This window comes from Pagrus pagrus, assembly GCF_965226575.1.
Source record: "Pagrus pagrus genome assembly, chromosome: 20".
NCBI classification, from domain to species: Eukaryota; Metazoa; Chordata; class Actinopteri; order Spariformes; family Sparidae; genus Pagrus; species Pagrus pagrus.
Window position 1 is genome coordinate 6,713,367 of NC_140207.1, and position 17,861 is coordinate 6,731,227.

General features: G+C 40.8%; 1 protein-coding gene across 5 annotated transcripts in view; it reads right to left on the minus strand.

Annotated features, from left to right (window-relative positions):
- Positions 1 to 15,565, minus strand: part of abi1a (abl-interactor 1a) — a 52,700-nt gene extending 37,135 nt beyond the window's left edge. For 2 of the 5 annotated variants that reach the window (XM_084340580.1, XM_084340581.1), the window contains exons 1-2: positions 15,311 to 15,562; positions 1,527 to 1,694 (exon numbers count right to left, since the gene is read on the minus strand). In XM_084340580.1, coding sequence (XP_084196706.1) covers positions 1,527 to 1,694; positions 15,311 to 15,427 — 285 coding nt within the window. In that variant the 5' untranslated portion in view covers positions 15,428 to 15,562. Of the gene's footprint in view, positions 1 to 1,526; positions 1,695 to 15,310 lie in introns of all 5 variants that reach the window. The other 3 variants (XM_084340583.1, XM_084340579.1, XM_084340582.1) reach the window with 3 other exon arrangements.
- Positions 15,566 to 17,861: the final 2,296 nt, after the last annotated feature.

Sequence of the window (17,861 nt, forward strand, 5' to 3'; positions counted from 1 at the left end):
TTAGCAGAGCTCCGTCAGAGGAAAAACACAGATAGCGGACATGGGAAAGACAAAACCCAAAGGAACAACTCCTTCCTCCGACTACTCCTAAAGAATGTTTTCTGATTCAACCACGGTGGGGTTATAATTGTTCCAGGTTAGGTGAATGCCTACCAGGTCTAATCTATGTGATGCCACATGGCTGGTGCTCTCTGTTTGATTTGTCTGAGCTCTTAATGCCTTCATTGGATGAGCGGCTGGATTTACCTGCACATGGCAGCATGCTATCAAAAGGAAAAGGTTAGGTCAGGAAATACTCAACTGAGCCAAATGTATGAAATTCTTTATCACAGTATATGTTTGTATCGTAATAACAATTGTGAGATAATAGAAATTGTATATTTCTATACAGTCCTGCTCTTTAATTCAAAACTTTTCCCCACAATGACCATATGCAACCAGCTATTTAGAGAGTTAGCTGCCTGTGTATGAAGGGTGTGGCAAAATCTCTGACGATCATTTAGCCCTCTGTTAGTGAGCTGTTCTCAACTTCAAAACTTAGAAAGAGCAGAAAGAGCTCCCGCACACTGTCCTTCTACTTGCTAAAAACTTTGATTGGAGAAACAAAGATTCAGTCCTAAAGACCTTCACCAGGTAAAACTTAAATCTGAGGACTGAAAAGTTCTATCTCCAATAAAAGGACAGTGTGTTGATCTCGATTATGAATATTTGAAACCATTTCAACACACAGCTTTCTCACTCTCCCTTCTCTATAACAGCGTGTTAACGCACACACATCAGGGTTTCTGCCAGTTGACTGCAAGACCAGCCACCCCTTGAGATCTATCCCTTTTTGCCATCAAAAGCCATCATGTTGACGTCACTCGCTGTCGGTTTGGAACAGAATAACCTGGGTCTCAATCTCAATACCTCAATCACGTTTCAGCTTTGAACGTAACAGTGCAGTGTGTGTACACTTCAGGCTGTATGTCGGTGAATAAATGCTACAACTCCTGAAGCCCCAAGCCAAACAGAGCCAAACCAGGGCATGCCTGGGGTTCACAATTAACTAAAGGTGTGCATAGGTTTCTTATTGCTAAAATGTGTGGCATTTGCGGGTCAAAAAAGAAGAAACTAAAACAGACAGGTTTGAAAAGATTACCTGCATGCACAGTATTGGTGATGTGTGTGACAAGATATTAGATATTACTACTGGTATGTCCCCATGTGTGTCAGGGCTGCTTAGTCATTAGAACTGCAGACTAATGGATGCAGAGTTTACGAGTCAGATTGACTGTGTGTTTTGCGATGTTAACAGAAAGACAAACAGACCACTAGTCATTATCTAAACACACAGCCAGTCAGACACTTGGACAAGACTGACAAACTAATAAAAAGGAACCATGGACAAGACAGAGACCCCGTTCTGTGTTTGAAAATAACAGCGTCAGTGTGAAAGTGAGAAGAGAAGTGGGAAATGTGGGGTACCATTCTTCACAGCTGTACGGTTTGTGGTGTCAATGTGTGTGTATCTGTGTATTTCTGACCTGGGAGATGTGGTTGATGGACGACTCCATGCGCCGCAGCTGCGAGGCCTGGATGTCCAGCAGCTGGAGTACATTGTTGGCTAAGGCATTGATCTGGTAGGCCACGCTGGCCAGGGACTGGGTGGTATAGGCTTTGGTCTCCTCCAGAGCTTTCCTCTTGTCCTGGGCCTGAGCACGGAAAGGGATTAAAGAGAGGAGGAGAAAAAAAAACAGATGAGAAAAAGATGGAAGAGGAACCCAGTTACTGTTAATATCACACAACATTGGCATCCATCACCGAGCCCCATATTCAGGTCAGGTTTGTGGTGGATTCGGGCCAATAGAGCAGCCTAGACCCCCCCTCCCCTTCATTCCCCAGATACCATACTCTCTCTGGAGGGATTTGAGATGATGTAACTGATCCCACGGCAGCCATATTGGAAGCTGTGAGAACCGAGTGTAAACAGCGAACAGCATTTTTTAACTCAACGACACTGAGAAAACATAATTCTATCAGTGTCAATTTTGAATTGTTAAGCCATCTAGAAGCCTAGAAAATGTTCAGCATTTGGTATTTGGCCTTCATACTATATATATATATATATATATAAATAAATAAATAACATAAAAAATCTGTGTATTTAGCCATATTTTGGCAAAAATATTAGTGTAAATCGTGTGAAGTGAAAGTAGGCTACAGCTAACGTTTTCTGCAAAAAAAACAAGCTAATGTAGCTACTTAGGGAGGCTCCTTTTAATATTTACAGCTGGTAACTGGATGGTACAGAAGTTTTGGGAAGTATTTTTTAATGCGTTCAGTAGAAGCTAGCATTAGATTTACAGGAATACTCAAAGTTTTTTTTGAGCATGCCGACAATGAGTCTCATTAGCATTAGGCTGCTGGCTGGTTAGTGGGCTAACTCGCCAGTGACAGAGTTGTCACAAGGTATAACTCACAATGCTACGTGGCAAACTAAGGACACAGCTACCGTATTTCTTCTCTTTTTCTGCCTGGTTGTAACATTCATTAACTATTGTGTTAGAGTCAAGAACCTCCATGGTGGCACCACTCTCACCTGCTGGGAAGTAACTCAATAGGATTAAAAAAACTGGCTATGTAGGATTTTTTTCTATGCATGGACAAGTGCTTTGATACAACAGCAGACTGACAGCTCCAGAGGTATAAAAAGTGGCTAAACCAGACAAACTGTGCTAATCACGCGTTCACATCAAACAGGCTGAGGCAAAGAGTCGAGCTCCAAACTGAGCCATCATGTTTGATCTCTGTGGGATCTTCCCAACAGCGCTCACTCATAAAGTTGAGTCCAAAGAGCACTGCCTGGAGGGGCAACACTGTGCTGTGATAACAGGCTGCCTTAGCAGGGGGTAGGCGATCATGGTAGTGGTGAAGGAGATAATTGCTGGTAGTCGTGGTTAGGGGCAAAACTGAAAAAAAGGTAACATTTGGTCAGGAGAGGATGGCCGGACATAATGAAAACAACCATGTCGCTCTCATTACTGATTCCCCGTGGCAGCGCGTAACTAATCCAGAGGCAATCCGTACGGCTAAAAGCTCCCAACCTGGAGAGCTGCCTTGCCGGTTAGCCTCGGCCGGGTGAGGAGGTGACAGCGTTAGTGGCGTTTCTTTTTAGCGGGGATCAGAGCAGCAGATGTGCTGTGAGATAACAGCCCAGGGAAGGAGGAGAGATTCCTCCTGAGGGCTCGGAGCAAAAGGCCATCTGTTGAAGGCATGTAAGTCATTCATGTGCACACACAGACACCTACTACTAACTGACGCTGCAATATACAGCGCGGTGGATGGAGCAGCAGCTGCGGTGGAAATTTACAAAACAACAAAAACATACAAACAAAAAAAAAGCTTTATATTCACGACAGCAGTTTCTAAATTGCAAAATGGGCTTTTGCTGTATAGGGACAAGAGATTTCAAACAGATTAATGAACAACATATGCTTGCCTGTACAGAACTGCTGGCCTACATATCAAGCTGGAAGAGATGATTGTTCGAGCTACGAAAATTCTCAGCAGGAGAATTTAATTTGTACTGCAGAGTCCTAGAATTTAAAAAAACTGAAAAAATATAGTTATTCGCTTTGATTTGCAATGCAAATATCAACTGTAATATTGAGAAACTGGGGCATTCCAGCCGTTTTACACATGAAGTTAAGTTTAATTATCATGAGTACTATGCAGCTTACTATTACGCAGGGTCTACTTAAGATACTGCACTCAACAAATGTAAGATTTCTTATTCTTGACGCATACAAGGGAATAATAATTGCAGGGCATCTTGGCCTCTGCTGCTTTAATTTTAATCATTCTGTTTCTTCAAAGGCCCACAATTTCATGAAAATGCAATTCTGAATTTCCAGTGTACCTCTTTAACTCAGCGTTGACAAACAGCACCATTGATGCCGCAGCCACCTAACACAAATGTTCAACTGTGATATGTAAAGCAACAGCTTTTTGCTGTGATTTGCAATGCAAATAGCAACTGCAATATTAAGACTGCACTGAAAAACTGCACAATTAAAAGTGGCCTTCTACCCTTTTTACACATGAAGTTCAGTTTACCTATCATGAGGAGTAGTGTACAGTAGGGCTGGGCAATATATCGATGTCCTTATCCTGATATGACAATATACTGTATATCGTTTTATTGTGAAATGCCATACTGTATGTGTCATCTTTTCCTGGTTTGCAGTGCATTGTGTTTACAGCCTGTAAACACAGTTGTATATCATCTCCTGTGGCTCTGGAGGGAGCTTTCCAAATTCTGAGAAAATAATACTGAACATGTCATCAGGGGTATCTCAGGTTTTGGCTTACAATTTTATATATACAGTATATAAAAGGAAAGTCTGCGCAACAAAGCATGAGAGTGGAGTATGAAAGATGTGGGTGTTTATTATCAGGCACCGAGGGTCTACTAAAAGACGTTGCATTCTTGGAAATGTAGGACTCAAGGCTCGCCCTGCTGCCTCTGGCCGTTCCACCAAACTAAAAACATCTTTCCTCAGGCTGCGAGACTCCTCAACTCATCCCCCGCACTTCACCGTAAAAAAATAGTTTTTTTCTGGAGTAGCACAGGGGGACTACAACTTACATTTTGTTGTACAACCCTGTGTTGTAGGATGATTAATACATGAATCTGAAATCTTTTGAGCCTTTACTCATTCTAGGGACTTTAAATCCGGATATCCTGGCCTCTGCTGCTTCTATTTAGTCTTTCAATTTAATTAAAGTGCAATACTAAATTGCTGGTGTACCCTTTAACTCGGTTTAGTTGATATCTTGCAGCTACAGAGCTCAGACAAACAGCGTCACTGATGTTACAAGTTACATCCTGCATTGATTTGTAAAAACTCAAAATCTAAACAAACTGCTTTTCGCTGTTGTAATCGCAATAATAAGAAAACTGCGTATTTCACTTCTTACTCTTGCAGCTGTAGTGCATAGACAAACAGCACCATTGATGCTTCAGTGCACAAATCCTGATCTGTGATGCAAATAGATAAAGAAATACAAATTTACATCCTGCATCTCTTACAAACCTTCATTCAAGCTATAGTCTCAGTTTCAATCCAAAGAACATCATGTGACGCTGTTTGTGCCGTGTGTTTCAATGGCTGCAGTTGATTTTTAAGATGTGTCCAATCCACTTTCATGCTCTTTAAGTTGATCATGTAGTCTGCATGAATGCTTGCTTTATCCTCCGAGTAAGAGATGAAGATCAAGTAAGAGACAGTGTGTGGTTTCATACAAGCTGAAGGAAAAGAATTCAATGACAGGATCCGAATAAAAAGAAATGTCTCCCACTAACTTCAAGACGAAACAGCACAAGATGACTAAAGTGCATCCGTTTCAAATTAAAAATGAGGCCTTAAAATAAGTTCTCCAATGACTACTAACAGTCATCCCCCTCTACTACAGTTACTCAGTTATTCCCTCCCCCAGTGACACAGTGACCGCAACTACGATGTCATCAGATCAATTCGTCAATTCCTCGCTTGGTTTACACGAGGTTAAATCTTTGGCCTCGTGGTAATCACACAACTGTAATTCTTCTTCAAGTCCAGAGCTCATGTTTGCGGTCGGTTACACTGGAATACTTTCTAAAACAGAGGCTGAAATGAACTGATTCGCAAGAGAGTCCGTGTGTTGGAAAACATGCTGTACGGTGAAAAAAGCTGGTTTCTGGATAAACCGATCTGAGCTGCATTAGCTGCCAGAGCCGCGATGTGAGGTCAGCGGTGGGCGTTGGGAGGACAGATGCGACACTTGATTGCATCGCCACTGGCGGCATCTGAGAGCCGTCTGCTCTTGTTAAAGCCCTCCCTCATCCTTTCACTTGTTCACGCATCAGAGGTCGGCCGTCTACAAATCCTAAAAACTAACCAGACTTGTTGTCCAATTACCCAAGATTGTTTACTCCCTATTACATCCATCTTTGGGGAGAATCCAGCAGGGGTACAGCAGATATTCAAAAATCAAACAGCGCTGGAGACATTCGACCAGGAAAGGAACAAATTGTGTGCTTGCTCAGTAAGGTAAATAACAGCACCGGTGAGCTGAGAGTACAAAACCTCAGCGGGAGAATGAGGTGAGCTCCCAGAGAGCTTTAGCGCTCCTGGGGCTCTTTATCTCATATTTCTGAGCTGAGTAATGACTGAAAGAAAGTGCAGAATATCCAGGCAGCAGAAGACAGGCTGTCAGCACCTCAGCCGGGTTTTTAAAGGGAGTACGGAGGAATGCACGGTGTGTGTACGCACAATGAAATTATAGCTCGGAGCTGAGGCAAGCTAGATAATCAAACAACTGCTTGAATAGAGCAAAAAATACAGATCCAGTGAAGCAAAGTTAAGTGATAAAAAAGTTAGAAACTCTCCAAAATCTCGTGTGTGGGCTGATAAATTTAGCAGGGAGAAGGGAGTGGCAGTCACAAGAATGGATTTGTCGCTTGAATACTTAAATTTCACTACGTCGCCAATCCAGTCGGGTAAGATAACGGCCGACAACCGCCACCCAAGTACAAGAAACAAGGTGGTGCATTGCTTCAGGGCCAGTCAGGGCCCCGCCGGCTGCACTGACACAGTAGGAAGGAAACATCCGCACTTCCTCCCTGAGGACTGAAACTGTTCACCCTCCACCCAGAAAGCCTGAGCATAAGTAGAAAATGGACAAAATGAGTATTCCTCCTGACTCCCTGACATGACTCAGAGGATCTAGGGAAGTGAGATAAAAACAAAACTCATGAGAGGTTTAAGGCCGCAACCAAAGACTGTTTTCTTCATCGATTATTCTGCTAATTTTATTTCAAGAATAATAAATTAATCGTTTGGCTTTGATAATGTCAAAATTGTGAAAAATCCTCATTACAATTTCCCAGAGCCTGAAGCGATGTCTTCACATTGCTTCTTTCATCCAAACAACAGTCCAAAACCCAAGGACTCTTTGTTTACTACCATAAATGAGAAAAGCAGCAAATTCTTACATTGAAGAAGCTGAAAGTAGCAAATGTTTGAATTGCTTACTTGAAAAATGACTGAAACGATGAATAGATTATCAATGTTGATCAACTAGGGCTGCACAATATGGTGAAATGATCATATGAACATACAATCGACAGATATTGCAATTGCGATGTGACTTTCAGTTTGTGAGAATGATCATTTTAATTTTAATTCACCTGTCCATACCACTATTTCATAATACTTTGATTAATCAACAACTAATCAATGAATTGTCTAATCATCTAATCGCTGCAGCTCTACAGGAGTATTCACTCAACAGGACACAAACTTCGCTGACTACCTTCATCTGTTTGTACTGCACTAAATGTTCAAACATGTACGGACGTTCGACAGTAAAACAACACTGAACACTGTTTCTACTGTGCAATCTGCCTGTGGATTTGCACAGCTGACAAGCACATTTGCGTTTCCATGCTCCCACATGTCCGGAGGGGAAATGCTCTCGGAGCGAAAAAAACAAAAACCTAACAGGAATGTCTGGAATTCTGCACCATGTCATACATCTTCAAACTCTCAAGTGTTGCCTGAGAACTTGCAAGTGTCAGAGACGCAAGGAGGAACAGAAAAACAAACATTTAACAGAGCCGCAGAGGGTTTATTTTTCTATAAAGAAGCAGCTCTTTGACAAACTCCCAGCACCTCAGCTGGAGGGGTAGAGCAGAATGACTGTTAATCCAACAGGAAGTTCGTAGAGCTCACATGGCACTTTGCTGCGTGTGATGTATCGATCAACGATTACTGCAGACTGGACAGGGTGCGGATAAGTGAGACGGCTGAGAGCCGGTGCTCTGTGGGATGTTGTATTGATGAGGCTGTCTGACATCCAGCAGCTGAGCGGGAATAAGGTGAAGCCGATGGATGTGAGATTACATGAAAGACATGTTTAGGATCTGGCGGAGTGTGGCTCAAGCTATTTCCTGGCCATTAAGTTCCTACAGTGATAGATTACAAAATAGCTGGACGGTAAAACCAGTTGCAATACATTATCTAGCGATACCTTCTGGTTTAAATGATGTGAAAAGTATTGTGTATGTTTCCTTTGACTTTATACAACTGTATTTTGATTACATAAATCTGATCAGATGTGATAAATGAAGGACAAAGGTCATTATACAGTCATTACAGAGAAATTGTTATTCCCTTTTTTATTGAACATTGTGACTACTGGTCACAGTCACATGTTACTAACCACCGACAAATGCGACTTCTCAATAACAAGAACAATACCGATTGTGGTAACTGTGGTGGGGTTTTGAGGTAAGTCCCTTTTCCAAAAGATCTAATTCGAACACATAACACATTTATTTAGTTTGAACTAAATCTAAAACATCCACACAGCCAAATGCTAAACCACGTTCTAGATCTTCAATTCATTCACGGTGCCTTTGCTACCTCACCTGAGCGAGAAGCTAACAGGTGACTTAGGACTTGATATCACCCAATTTGTTTTCGCGAAGATGCCAACAATATCCTAGTTTACCTTCAAGGGCATGCAACAGGTCAGATGGACAGCTTATTTTGGGAACGCCCCCCTGCTGTTCCACTTAAACACAGTGAATTTCGATTTCAAATACAATTTCATATTGAATATTCAATCTTTCCCAAGTTCGAATGCGACTTTGAATGACAGCTCTAATTCAGACTGCCACAACAGTTACAGGGATTTCTAGAGGACTCCTGTCTGTGCTAATTTTGGTGAGACTCAAAGACAACTGAGTTTTCCATTGGATTTTCCTTTGTAAAAAAGGCTCATTACAAGAACTCATATCTCTTATGATTAATGTTTGTGCTCATTCTTCTAGCCCCAATAAACAGCTTTCCCCCTGAATCCACATTTCACACATCTGGACAATTGAAATGGTGTGTCTGGAGGTGTGAGACCGACCGAGAATAGCATCAAGGTCGACAAATATAAGAATTTCCCTTGCAGATGTTGGAACAAACATCTGAATGATAACAAGGACCTGAGCGAAAGGGGGAGTTCTGCTTAAGAGATTAATCCAAGAAAGAGCTGCAAAACATATTGATTTTGATAAAATGACAGAGCTCTCATCAACAAGCTTTCTCAGAATGAAGAGTAACCATCTACACCTTTTAATATAAAAAGTGAAAAACCAACACAACCACCTGAGGAGACAGACACGGTTACTGAAAGTGACTCTGGAACGTGTCGAGCATAAAGAAAACCCAGCATCTTAACAACTTCAAACCTTCCTTGAGCGAAGTCTTGGCTCTTTATAAAAACTCAGCGGTACGCTGCGTGAATCCATAATTCCTCCTCCTACACCGGGGCAGATGGAGGCTGACTGAAAGGCCATAAGGTCTACCTGACCTTGAAGAACTGCCAGCGCACAATTAAAAATTCCTTCAGTATGTCAGGGAAGAGACACAAAGGAGAGTTTCAGCACATGGAGGAAACTCATTAACCTTTCTTGAGTGACTTGTTAATTGGTTCATCCAGGCAGAAAGTCACTATTCCCTACCTGAGAACAAAATACCACACACAAACATTACATTGTTTTTCAGAGGAGCTCTTTTCCATAAAAAGGTGACTTTGGAGAAATTGTGTATGAATCGACCACAAGCAGACAGTATTTAAAAAGTCTGAAACAATGATGTCAGTATGAAACTTCTCCACTCTAACCAGAATGGAAAAGATCAGTCTGGACCAAACCAACCCCGGTCGACTGAGGGGGAGGAGTGACAGGTGGTCAAAAGGATGAATGGGCCCGGCTGGTAGGCCGAGAGCCGCCAGGCCTCCCCATGCTGGGAGAAAAACCAGGCCACTCCGCGGAGAGAAAGTCGAGGAAAAGAAGGACAGGAAATGAGGACTCGGAGTAACCCAGAGAGACAGAACTGTGTTAAAAAAATATATCTGCCACCCGCTCTCTTCCAGGAGAGAAACCCACATCACTCGCCCTGCAGCAGAGGACAGGTACACCAAGGTTATATGACCGCCTCTCCTTCCTCCTCCGACATGCTACCTGCATTTACAACATGACATTTCAAAACTGCTCATTTGGGAACAGTCCGAGCCGGAGTGGGCATCATGCTGGCTCAGCAGGCGAAGTCACATGCCCCGAGCTTGCAACACGGGTCCTGATCTGGCTTATGACCTCTTGGTTTGCCACACATTTTACTTCCATTTCCCTTTTTGATCTTACTGTATGCTGTTTACTCAACCTTTACTCTCCATCCCTTCCTGGTAATGACAGCACAATCAATTTCATGGAAATGTATTAGCAACATGTTTTGTATACCTCTTAAATTATTCAAGTCTCTTCCCTTGGTTTGTGGAAGACTTTTTATAGTAAAAAAATAAGGACTCTGACATGGTTTTGGGTCATTAATTAATATATCTGTGTACAACACTTGGAGAAGATAACGGATAAACGAAACCCAAAAAGCTTAATAATACATTTTGCAACTAAAACCATTAGATGCCCAAAAAAGCTTGGGGTGCTGCGACTGAGCCTTATAATGATAGGGAAACCCTGTAATAACATGCTGATATAATAGGTATTATTACTTTTTGGAAGTGAAATGAATACATGAATGGGTGATGGTAACTTGTTCCATTCCTTCAGCCCCACATGAGTGTTTGATGGCATCTTAAAACAGCCATATTGAACCTTATTGCAATAAAACCGTATTAAGTATTCTAGGTCAGAAACTACTGGTCAATTTATTGATTAATTGATTTGAAGTTGACATTTTATAGATTACACGATCATTAACTGAAAGAAGCTAGTTGCCAACACCGAATGTTAATGATTAATCTTATAATCTATTAATCAGTGTGAAGATATAACCAATTAAAATGTATTAACTGACAATCAGAGATGGGCACAAATCCATCAGGAAGTGTCTTGTTACAGATTACAAATACGTGCTTGTCACATACATGAAAATATAATACAAAATCCTGGTAAGAGAAAGGTATTTAATTGAAATACAAGTAATTTGTCATTAAAAACAACAAACAGACATTACAAACTGATATTATAAAAAAAAATGACATTTTATCGACAGTCAATAAATTACGAGATTGACTGATACAGAAATAAATGAAAGAAATGAAAGTGCAAAGTAACAAAATTTTAATTTATGTCACTGAATATCTACTGTGCTTTGTGCTTTTTCTTTCAGAGCTAGAGCTGCAACTTTTCATTAGAGCGATGATGTATTAATCTACTACATCTTAGCCTTTCTGATCGTCAGGTGTGCATAAACTACAGGTTAGGAACTTCTTTTTAAAATACAAAAATGTGAATTTATCAGTAATTTTATTGCTATCTGCAATGAGAAGCAGGGAATTATCGATTATCGGTTTTTAAAAATACATATCGCGCATGCCTTAGCTATTGTTTGACAAAGAGGCTGCAAATATTCACACAAAGAAGCTGGAATCATTGAAAAATATAAATAAAAATTTTAATACGTTTTCAAAATATCTGCAGATTTATTTACTATCAATCATTTCAGTTCTACGAATATCAAATACAGCGAACAGAGCCTGACTTGTAGCGTCGCTGTATTTAACAAAGGAGCCAGCAGCTCTCAGTGTGTCCTGCCAACATGGCCAGGTGGCCCACTTTGCATACAGTGTAGTACGCGTCCTTGTCACAGAGGTTAAACAAACACGGCGGTGACTCCAATCGACCAGAAAGAAAAAGAAAGTGGGCAAAAACATCTTCCAAGACTGGCTGTTTCTCCCCCTTTAACTACCTCACAAAAACAGGAAAACATTTAAAGATACAACGGCAGATTGCTCAGAATAATATCTGTGCCCGTATCTTAATGCGAAAGGTCATTTTCTGGCTCTATTATTAAGCCACTTCCTGACACGGAGAGGAGGAATTTTCAGGGAGCAAACAGGAAACATAACTCTGACCTGTCAGTGTGTCATATACCACACACACACCCACACACATTTAGACACGCAGTCCAAAAAACCACTCCCTTGGACGAAACAAAAGTCACTATCAAGTCGGGGGAAAGTGGGACAGCGATTTTGTCCGTGGTTGAACGGAGAATTCACCATCTGCTTCAGCCCGCTGAGCTGCACCACAGTCCACAACAGCAAAGCCTCCATGACAAGAACAGAGAGAGCGAACAGAGAGGGAGAGAGATGGAAATGTGGAGGGAGGAGTGCTGAGAGGACGAGCTGATTCAAGCTGAGGCATGTTGACATGTGCGCTCTCTGTGCACAGTTTTCTGTGTGTGTGTGTGTGTGTGTGTGTGTGTGTGTGTGTGTGTGTGTGTGTGTGTTTCTATCTCCAGCAGACAGAGAGGGCTTATGAAAAGTGCGCTGTTGGTCTGACACTCGCTTCACACAGAGTGAGTGTGCCGAAAAGCTTAAAATCCTGCTTTTTACGGCGGCGCTTTAAACAAGGTGCACTGCTATAAAAATCGGTCGAACACACCAAACTGAACTTTTCAAAGGGTTTAGTTAAAGTTGGGACGAATTTTACATCGAGCGCTGTCGACTTCATGCATCCCTGCTGTGCTCTTTATCCACAGCTACATGAAAATGACATTTTAAGTGTCATTAAGTCTGCTTCTCAGTGGAGATGTTTAGTCCTGCGAGGATTTTAAATACTATTTTTGGAGCCTCTCCGGGGAAGAAACACTAAATTCTTGACATTTCAAACAACACAGGTCGTGTTTAGGTGGATGCTCAGGACCGAAAACAGACCTGAACTCGACAGATGTTCTGTTTTTGGCGTTCGAGCAGTTAATGTAAGTTAAAGCCCTGAATTTGTGTTGTCCTGTCATGTACTTGTTACCATGGTTACAGCTCACCTGTTTACCCCGATTACAGACATGTACAGTGTAGGAAGTAACAAACAGCCTCTGTGTTGCGTTCAAAGCAGGGTCACATACGTAAAAAACAAACTCCAGAACTGTACCGGACATACAGCCCCGACACAAACAGCAGAAACATCACTTATTATCAGTTATTACTTCATATCACCTTAATTTAATTGTGAGTTGCTTTGGACAAAATTAAATATGGGCAATGAACTAGTATCAGTGTTGGCCTTTAAAGCCAGGGCTGGTTATTGTTTTAACTTTAAAACTTGTTGCTGATCAGAAAAAGTTTTAGTAGTGGTACCGAATCAACAATTATTCCAATGCCTTTGGGTTTTTCTATTTTCATCCGACAGAACAAGCCAAAGTTTTTGTTAAAAAAAAAGTGAAACGTCGACAAACAAGAATACACGCAAGTCTAAAAATGGCAAATTGATGAGTTAAATCAGGAACTGTCTGAACACAGAACAAGATGTGAGACAAGGACACAAATCAGACCGGGCATCCGATGACCACCAACTGATGCTGGTTGGTAAAAGAGTTTTCAATTCGAGTAACATTTACGCCAATACCGATATATCTGTGGGTCAATATCGGCTGACTGGTATATTGGTTAGGCTCTCAAAACAAGGGCTAAGTATAATTTCAAATCAACTGACTAGTGCCAAGATAATAAGAGCAAAATAAACCAAAAGAAGCCAAAGTTTTGACCAGATATTCAACATCAACTTTCAGTACTTAACAGTTTACAATAATCTGTGCTAAAGAACTGTTTGTCAATACCCAGATCTGCAAAACAGTCAACAAATTCTTCATATTTCTGTAGGAAATGGCAAATTAAATACAAAATATCAGCAAAAACCTATAGGCTAAGATATTAACACTGGCCTTCAAAACTTGCTTATTTGATGCTGCTAAAAATGGACTTGAAAGTAAAGAAAATTCCCATCATAACTTAATATAAACTGCTTCTGCTTTTATTATAGATCTCATTTGTCATGGGAAATCAGTTTGCAACGCCTCTCCCTCTGTCTCATGTTACAGCTGGCTGTCGTAAACAAGATCCACGGCAAGGAAACTCCACAGTCAGATCAAGTATTTCACCTGAACTGTCATGACAAGAAAAAGTCCCACTTGGCTTTTAAAAGACGACCGCCCTGTTGTTCTGCAGTGTTGGCCTGAGAGCTGCTTTAACTGGCACACGGCTTCAGAGCCGTGCGTCGCCGTGCCAAATCATCCGAGGACGAGGAAGAAAACAAAATTACAGGGAGTCCTTGGGGAGTACAGCTGGAGCGGACACACCCTCTCTGTAGCAGATATGGTGGGTCGTCTTCCTGCTGAAAAAATGTTTTCTCGCCGCCACCGTTTGTTTGTCACTCAATCAGACAAAGCTCGGACTCTTTTCTCTCTCTCTCAGCGGTGGCTTACCGCATTTATAACTGCACTAAAATTAATGCAGACTGTGGTCACTGTGACACCATATTAAAGCAGGCAGGCTTAGTAGTTCAGCTCCACTGTGTCAGGCAGGAGGTTATAACACAGAAGCAGCCAGTTTATCAAGAGGAGGAAGACAGATGTGGAGCCCTGTACAGGCCACATGAGATTAAAGCAAGCTCCGTTCCCATGAAGAAGTTCAGGGGGAGAAAAATCAATACCTCCAACCTTTATTGACCGACTAACAATTGCTTTACATTCCTCCATCTGTCTCACAGCCTGGCTACAACCAAGCTGAGCTGTCCCACACAACATACACCCTGCATAAGTCTCAAAATAAGCTGCCTTACGTGCATTTAATGTGACTTTTCTTAACTTGTCTAACGTGCAGCAGCAATAAAAGCCATGCACTGACATTACAGCATCTGCTTTAATAGCATTGAGTGCTCACAAGTCCATATACCTCCACTGTTATATTCCTGCAGCATCCCAATGGGGGTTTAAACTGTTTCTGTGGTATTAAATGGTGCGTTTAATGACCTTATGGGATGCAAAGAACTCCGATTCATACACTTGAAACGCTCGCTGTGTGCCGTTTCGCTCATTTAAAAGAGAATAAACTGCGTTAGCTTTCTTTCTTGTGTGTTAAAATGAATAATTTCGAGCAGGTAAAACTTCACGAGAGAGCTGCTGTGAGACACACAGGCCTCCCGGAGTGGGAGCAGTTTTTGAAGCGACCCAGTGTAGTAATAAAAAAAAGTAGACACACCCTCTGTGTGAACCGAATAAATGTGATAAACGGCTCGGACAGATAAATCCCCGTCTGGAGTAAAAAAAAACCGAACTGTTATCGCAGCTCCAAGTTGTTTTGTCTTTTTTTTGGTGGCGGACAGTTACATTTCACAACCGAGCCCAGCTTCTTTATCCACATTTCCTGTCCCAACAACCATTCAATCCCGCGACAAAAGGGAGCCTGAACGTAACGCGGCGGTTAACTCTCTTACCTGGACATAGTTGCTCTCGCAGTAGTCGGCTACTCTCGTCAGGTTTTGGTAACTCTCCACAAGCGCTCTTTTGCCGGCAGGAATCTCTTCCTCTAACAACATTTGTAGCTCTGCCATCTTACATCTCTCCGCAGAGCCTCCCTTCCCTCTGCCTTCCCTTTGATTGAAGCAGCCACCAGCTCAGCGCTGCCTCGAAAAAAAAAAAAAAGATCCTCTGAATGCTATTGTGGGATTCCTGCCCTCGCTCCGGCGTAACGTCAGGCCCGAGATCGTCTGTGACGGGGAGGAGGAGTCACTCAGAGGTTTAAAAGTGGCACGAGTATTTTTATCTGTTAGCAACTTGCTATCCCTAAAAGAATCTTCAATGTAAAACTTGATTTGAATGTTTATATATTCATTCATTTTCTCATTAAAATATATGTCATACATACACATATATAGTTTCCTATACACATACGATTGCGTTATATTATTATTGTTGTTGTTTATGTTGTTGTTATAATTTAGTGTACATTAATTCATTTTTCAGTTCTTTATGAGCTCCAAAAAAAATTGATGTTTTGCTTTTTCTCAGTGTACTTTGTAAACATACACTGTGAACATTTGTCTAAAACACAGTGCAGCTCTTTTCATTTGAAACACATAGCTCACATTTTAAAAACAGAGATTTTTCATTCTTTTTTGTAAATTTCTATCTTATACTTACAATTATGTTTACCTCTGACTTCATTTAGGCAATCTATACATACTCACATTGTAACAAATATTAAAATGTTATGAATAATCATATTATAGAACTATGATTGATACTACCGTAGAGTGAAGTACGGAAGCCCTAAAGGGCCATGCATTCATACATTTTATTTCCTCTGTTTTCCTGTGATAATGAGTTAATTTCATTTGTTTTCTCGAGATCTCGGGTTATTATCTCGAAATAACAACTGCTGTTTTCCCGAGATAACGGGATGATTTTCTCAAGATCTTGAGATAACGAAACTTTGTTTTCCCGAGATAACGATATAATTAATTTGAGATCTTGAGAAAACAAAACGATAGTGTATTATAGTATAGTATATTACATCATTGCAGGAAACATCATTCAGTGTAGCAATGTCAGAGGAGCAGGAGCATATCGCTCACTGCGTCTCACATCTTTTCAATCTGAAATAGCATTATGTCTTGCTATTACAGATAATATACACAGTGTGTGTAATCTAAAAAGACGGTTAGCAAGGCTTCAGCTATATCGGCGGTGCAATTTACGTGAGCCTGATGTTGTCGTTAACTACATAGCTGAACAGCTACGAGGTCCCGGGTATCTCCATAATCTCAGGCCTATCATATCACAGTCATTATCTCGAGATCTCAAAAAAAATTATATCATTATCTCTGGAAAACAAAGTTTCGTTATCTCGAGATCCCAAGAAAATTATCTTGTTATCTCGAAAACACGGCAGTTGTTATTTCGAGATAATAACTCAAGATCTCGAGAAAACAAATGAAATTAACTCGTTATCACGGGAAAACGGAGGAAATAAAATGTATGAATGCATGGCCCTTTATTTTATTTCCTCTGTTTTCCCGTGATAATGAGTTAATTTCATTTGTTTTCTCGAGATCTCGAGTTATTATCTCAAAATAACAACTGCCGTTTTCCCGAGATAACGGGATAATTGATAAATAATCAATAATAAAGTGTATGAATGCATTGCGCTTTATTTTATTTCCTGTGTTTTCCCCTGATAACAAATTAATTTCATTTGTTATTTCGAGATAACAACTCGAGATCTCGAGAAAACAAATGAAATTAACTCGTTATCACGGGAAAACGGAGGAAATAAAATGTATGAATGCATGGCCCTTTAGGGCTTCCGTAGATATGCTCCTGCTCCTGCTCCTCTGACATTGCTACACTGAATGATGTTTCCTGCAATGATATAATATACTACACTGTTGTTTTGTTTCCTCCAGATCTCGAATTAATTATATCGTTATCTCGGGAAAACAAAGTTTCGTTATCTCGAGATCTCAAGAAAATTATCCCGTTATCTCGTGAAAACAGCAGTTGTTATTTCGAAAAAAAAATGAAATTAACTCTCTCAGTCACGGAAAAACGGAGGAAATAAAATGTATGAATGCATGGCCCTTTAGGGCTTCCGTAACTATTAAAATAATCGACTAATTTCTGCTTTTGACTTGTCGTACTCGGAAATAAAGACACAGTGAGAGCTCTTGCTTTTCTCTCCCGTGTATATATCACTCTTCCAACTGAAGAAAAAAAACATGGATCGACTGGAGCATGATGGGATGTGTAGTTTTACACTAAACTCTAAATAAGTACATGGGCGTTATAAATGCAGGATGGCATTACAATATTATAACATTACATTTGTTATGTTTCACCTGTAAATACTTCTCTGCTATATCCAGGAGACATTTTTAATTTTCTGTAAAAGCAGCTTTCAGGTCCTGAAACTACATTTCCACAAAAGACGCGGAGGATTATGGCGCTTGTAGTACATGTCGATATACGATAGAAAACTACAACTCC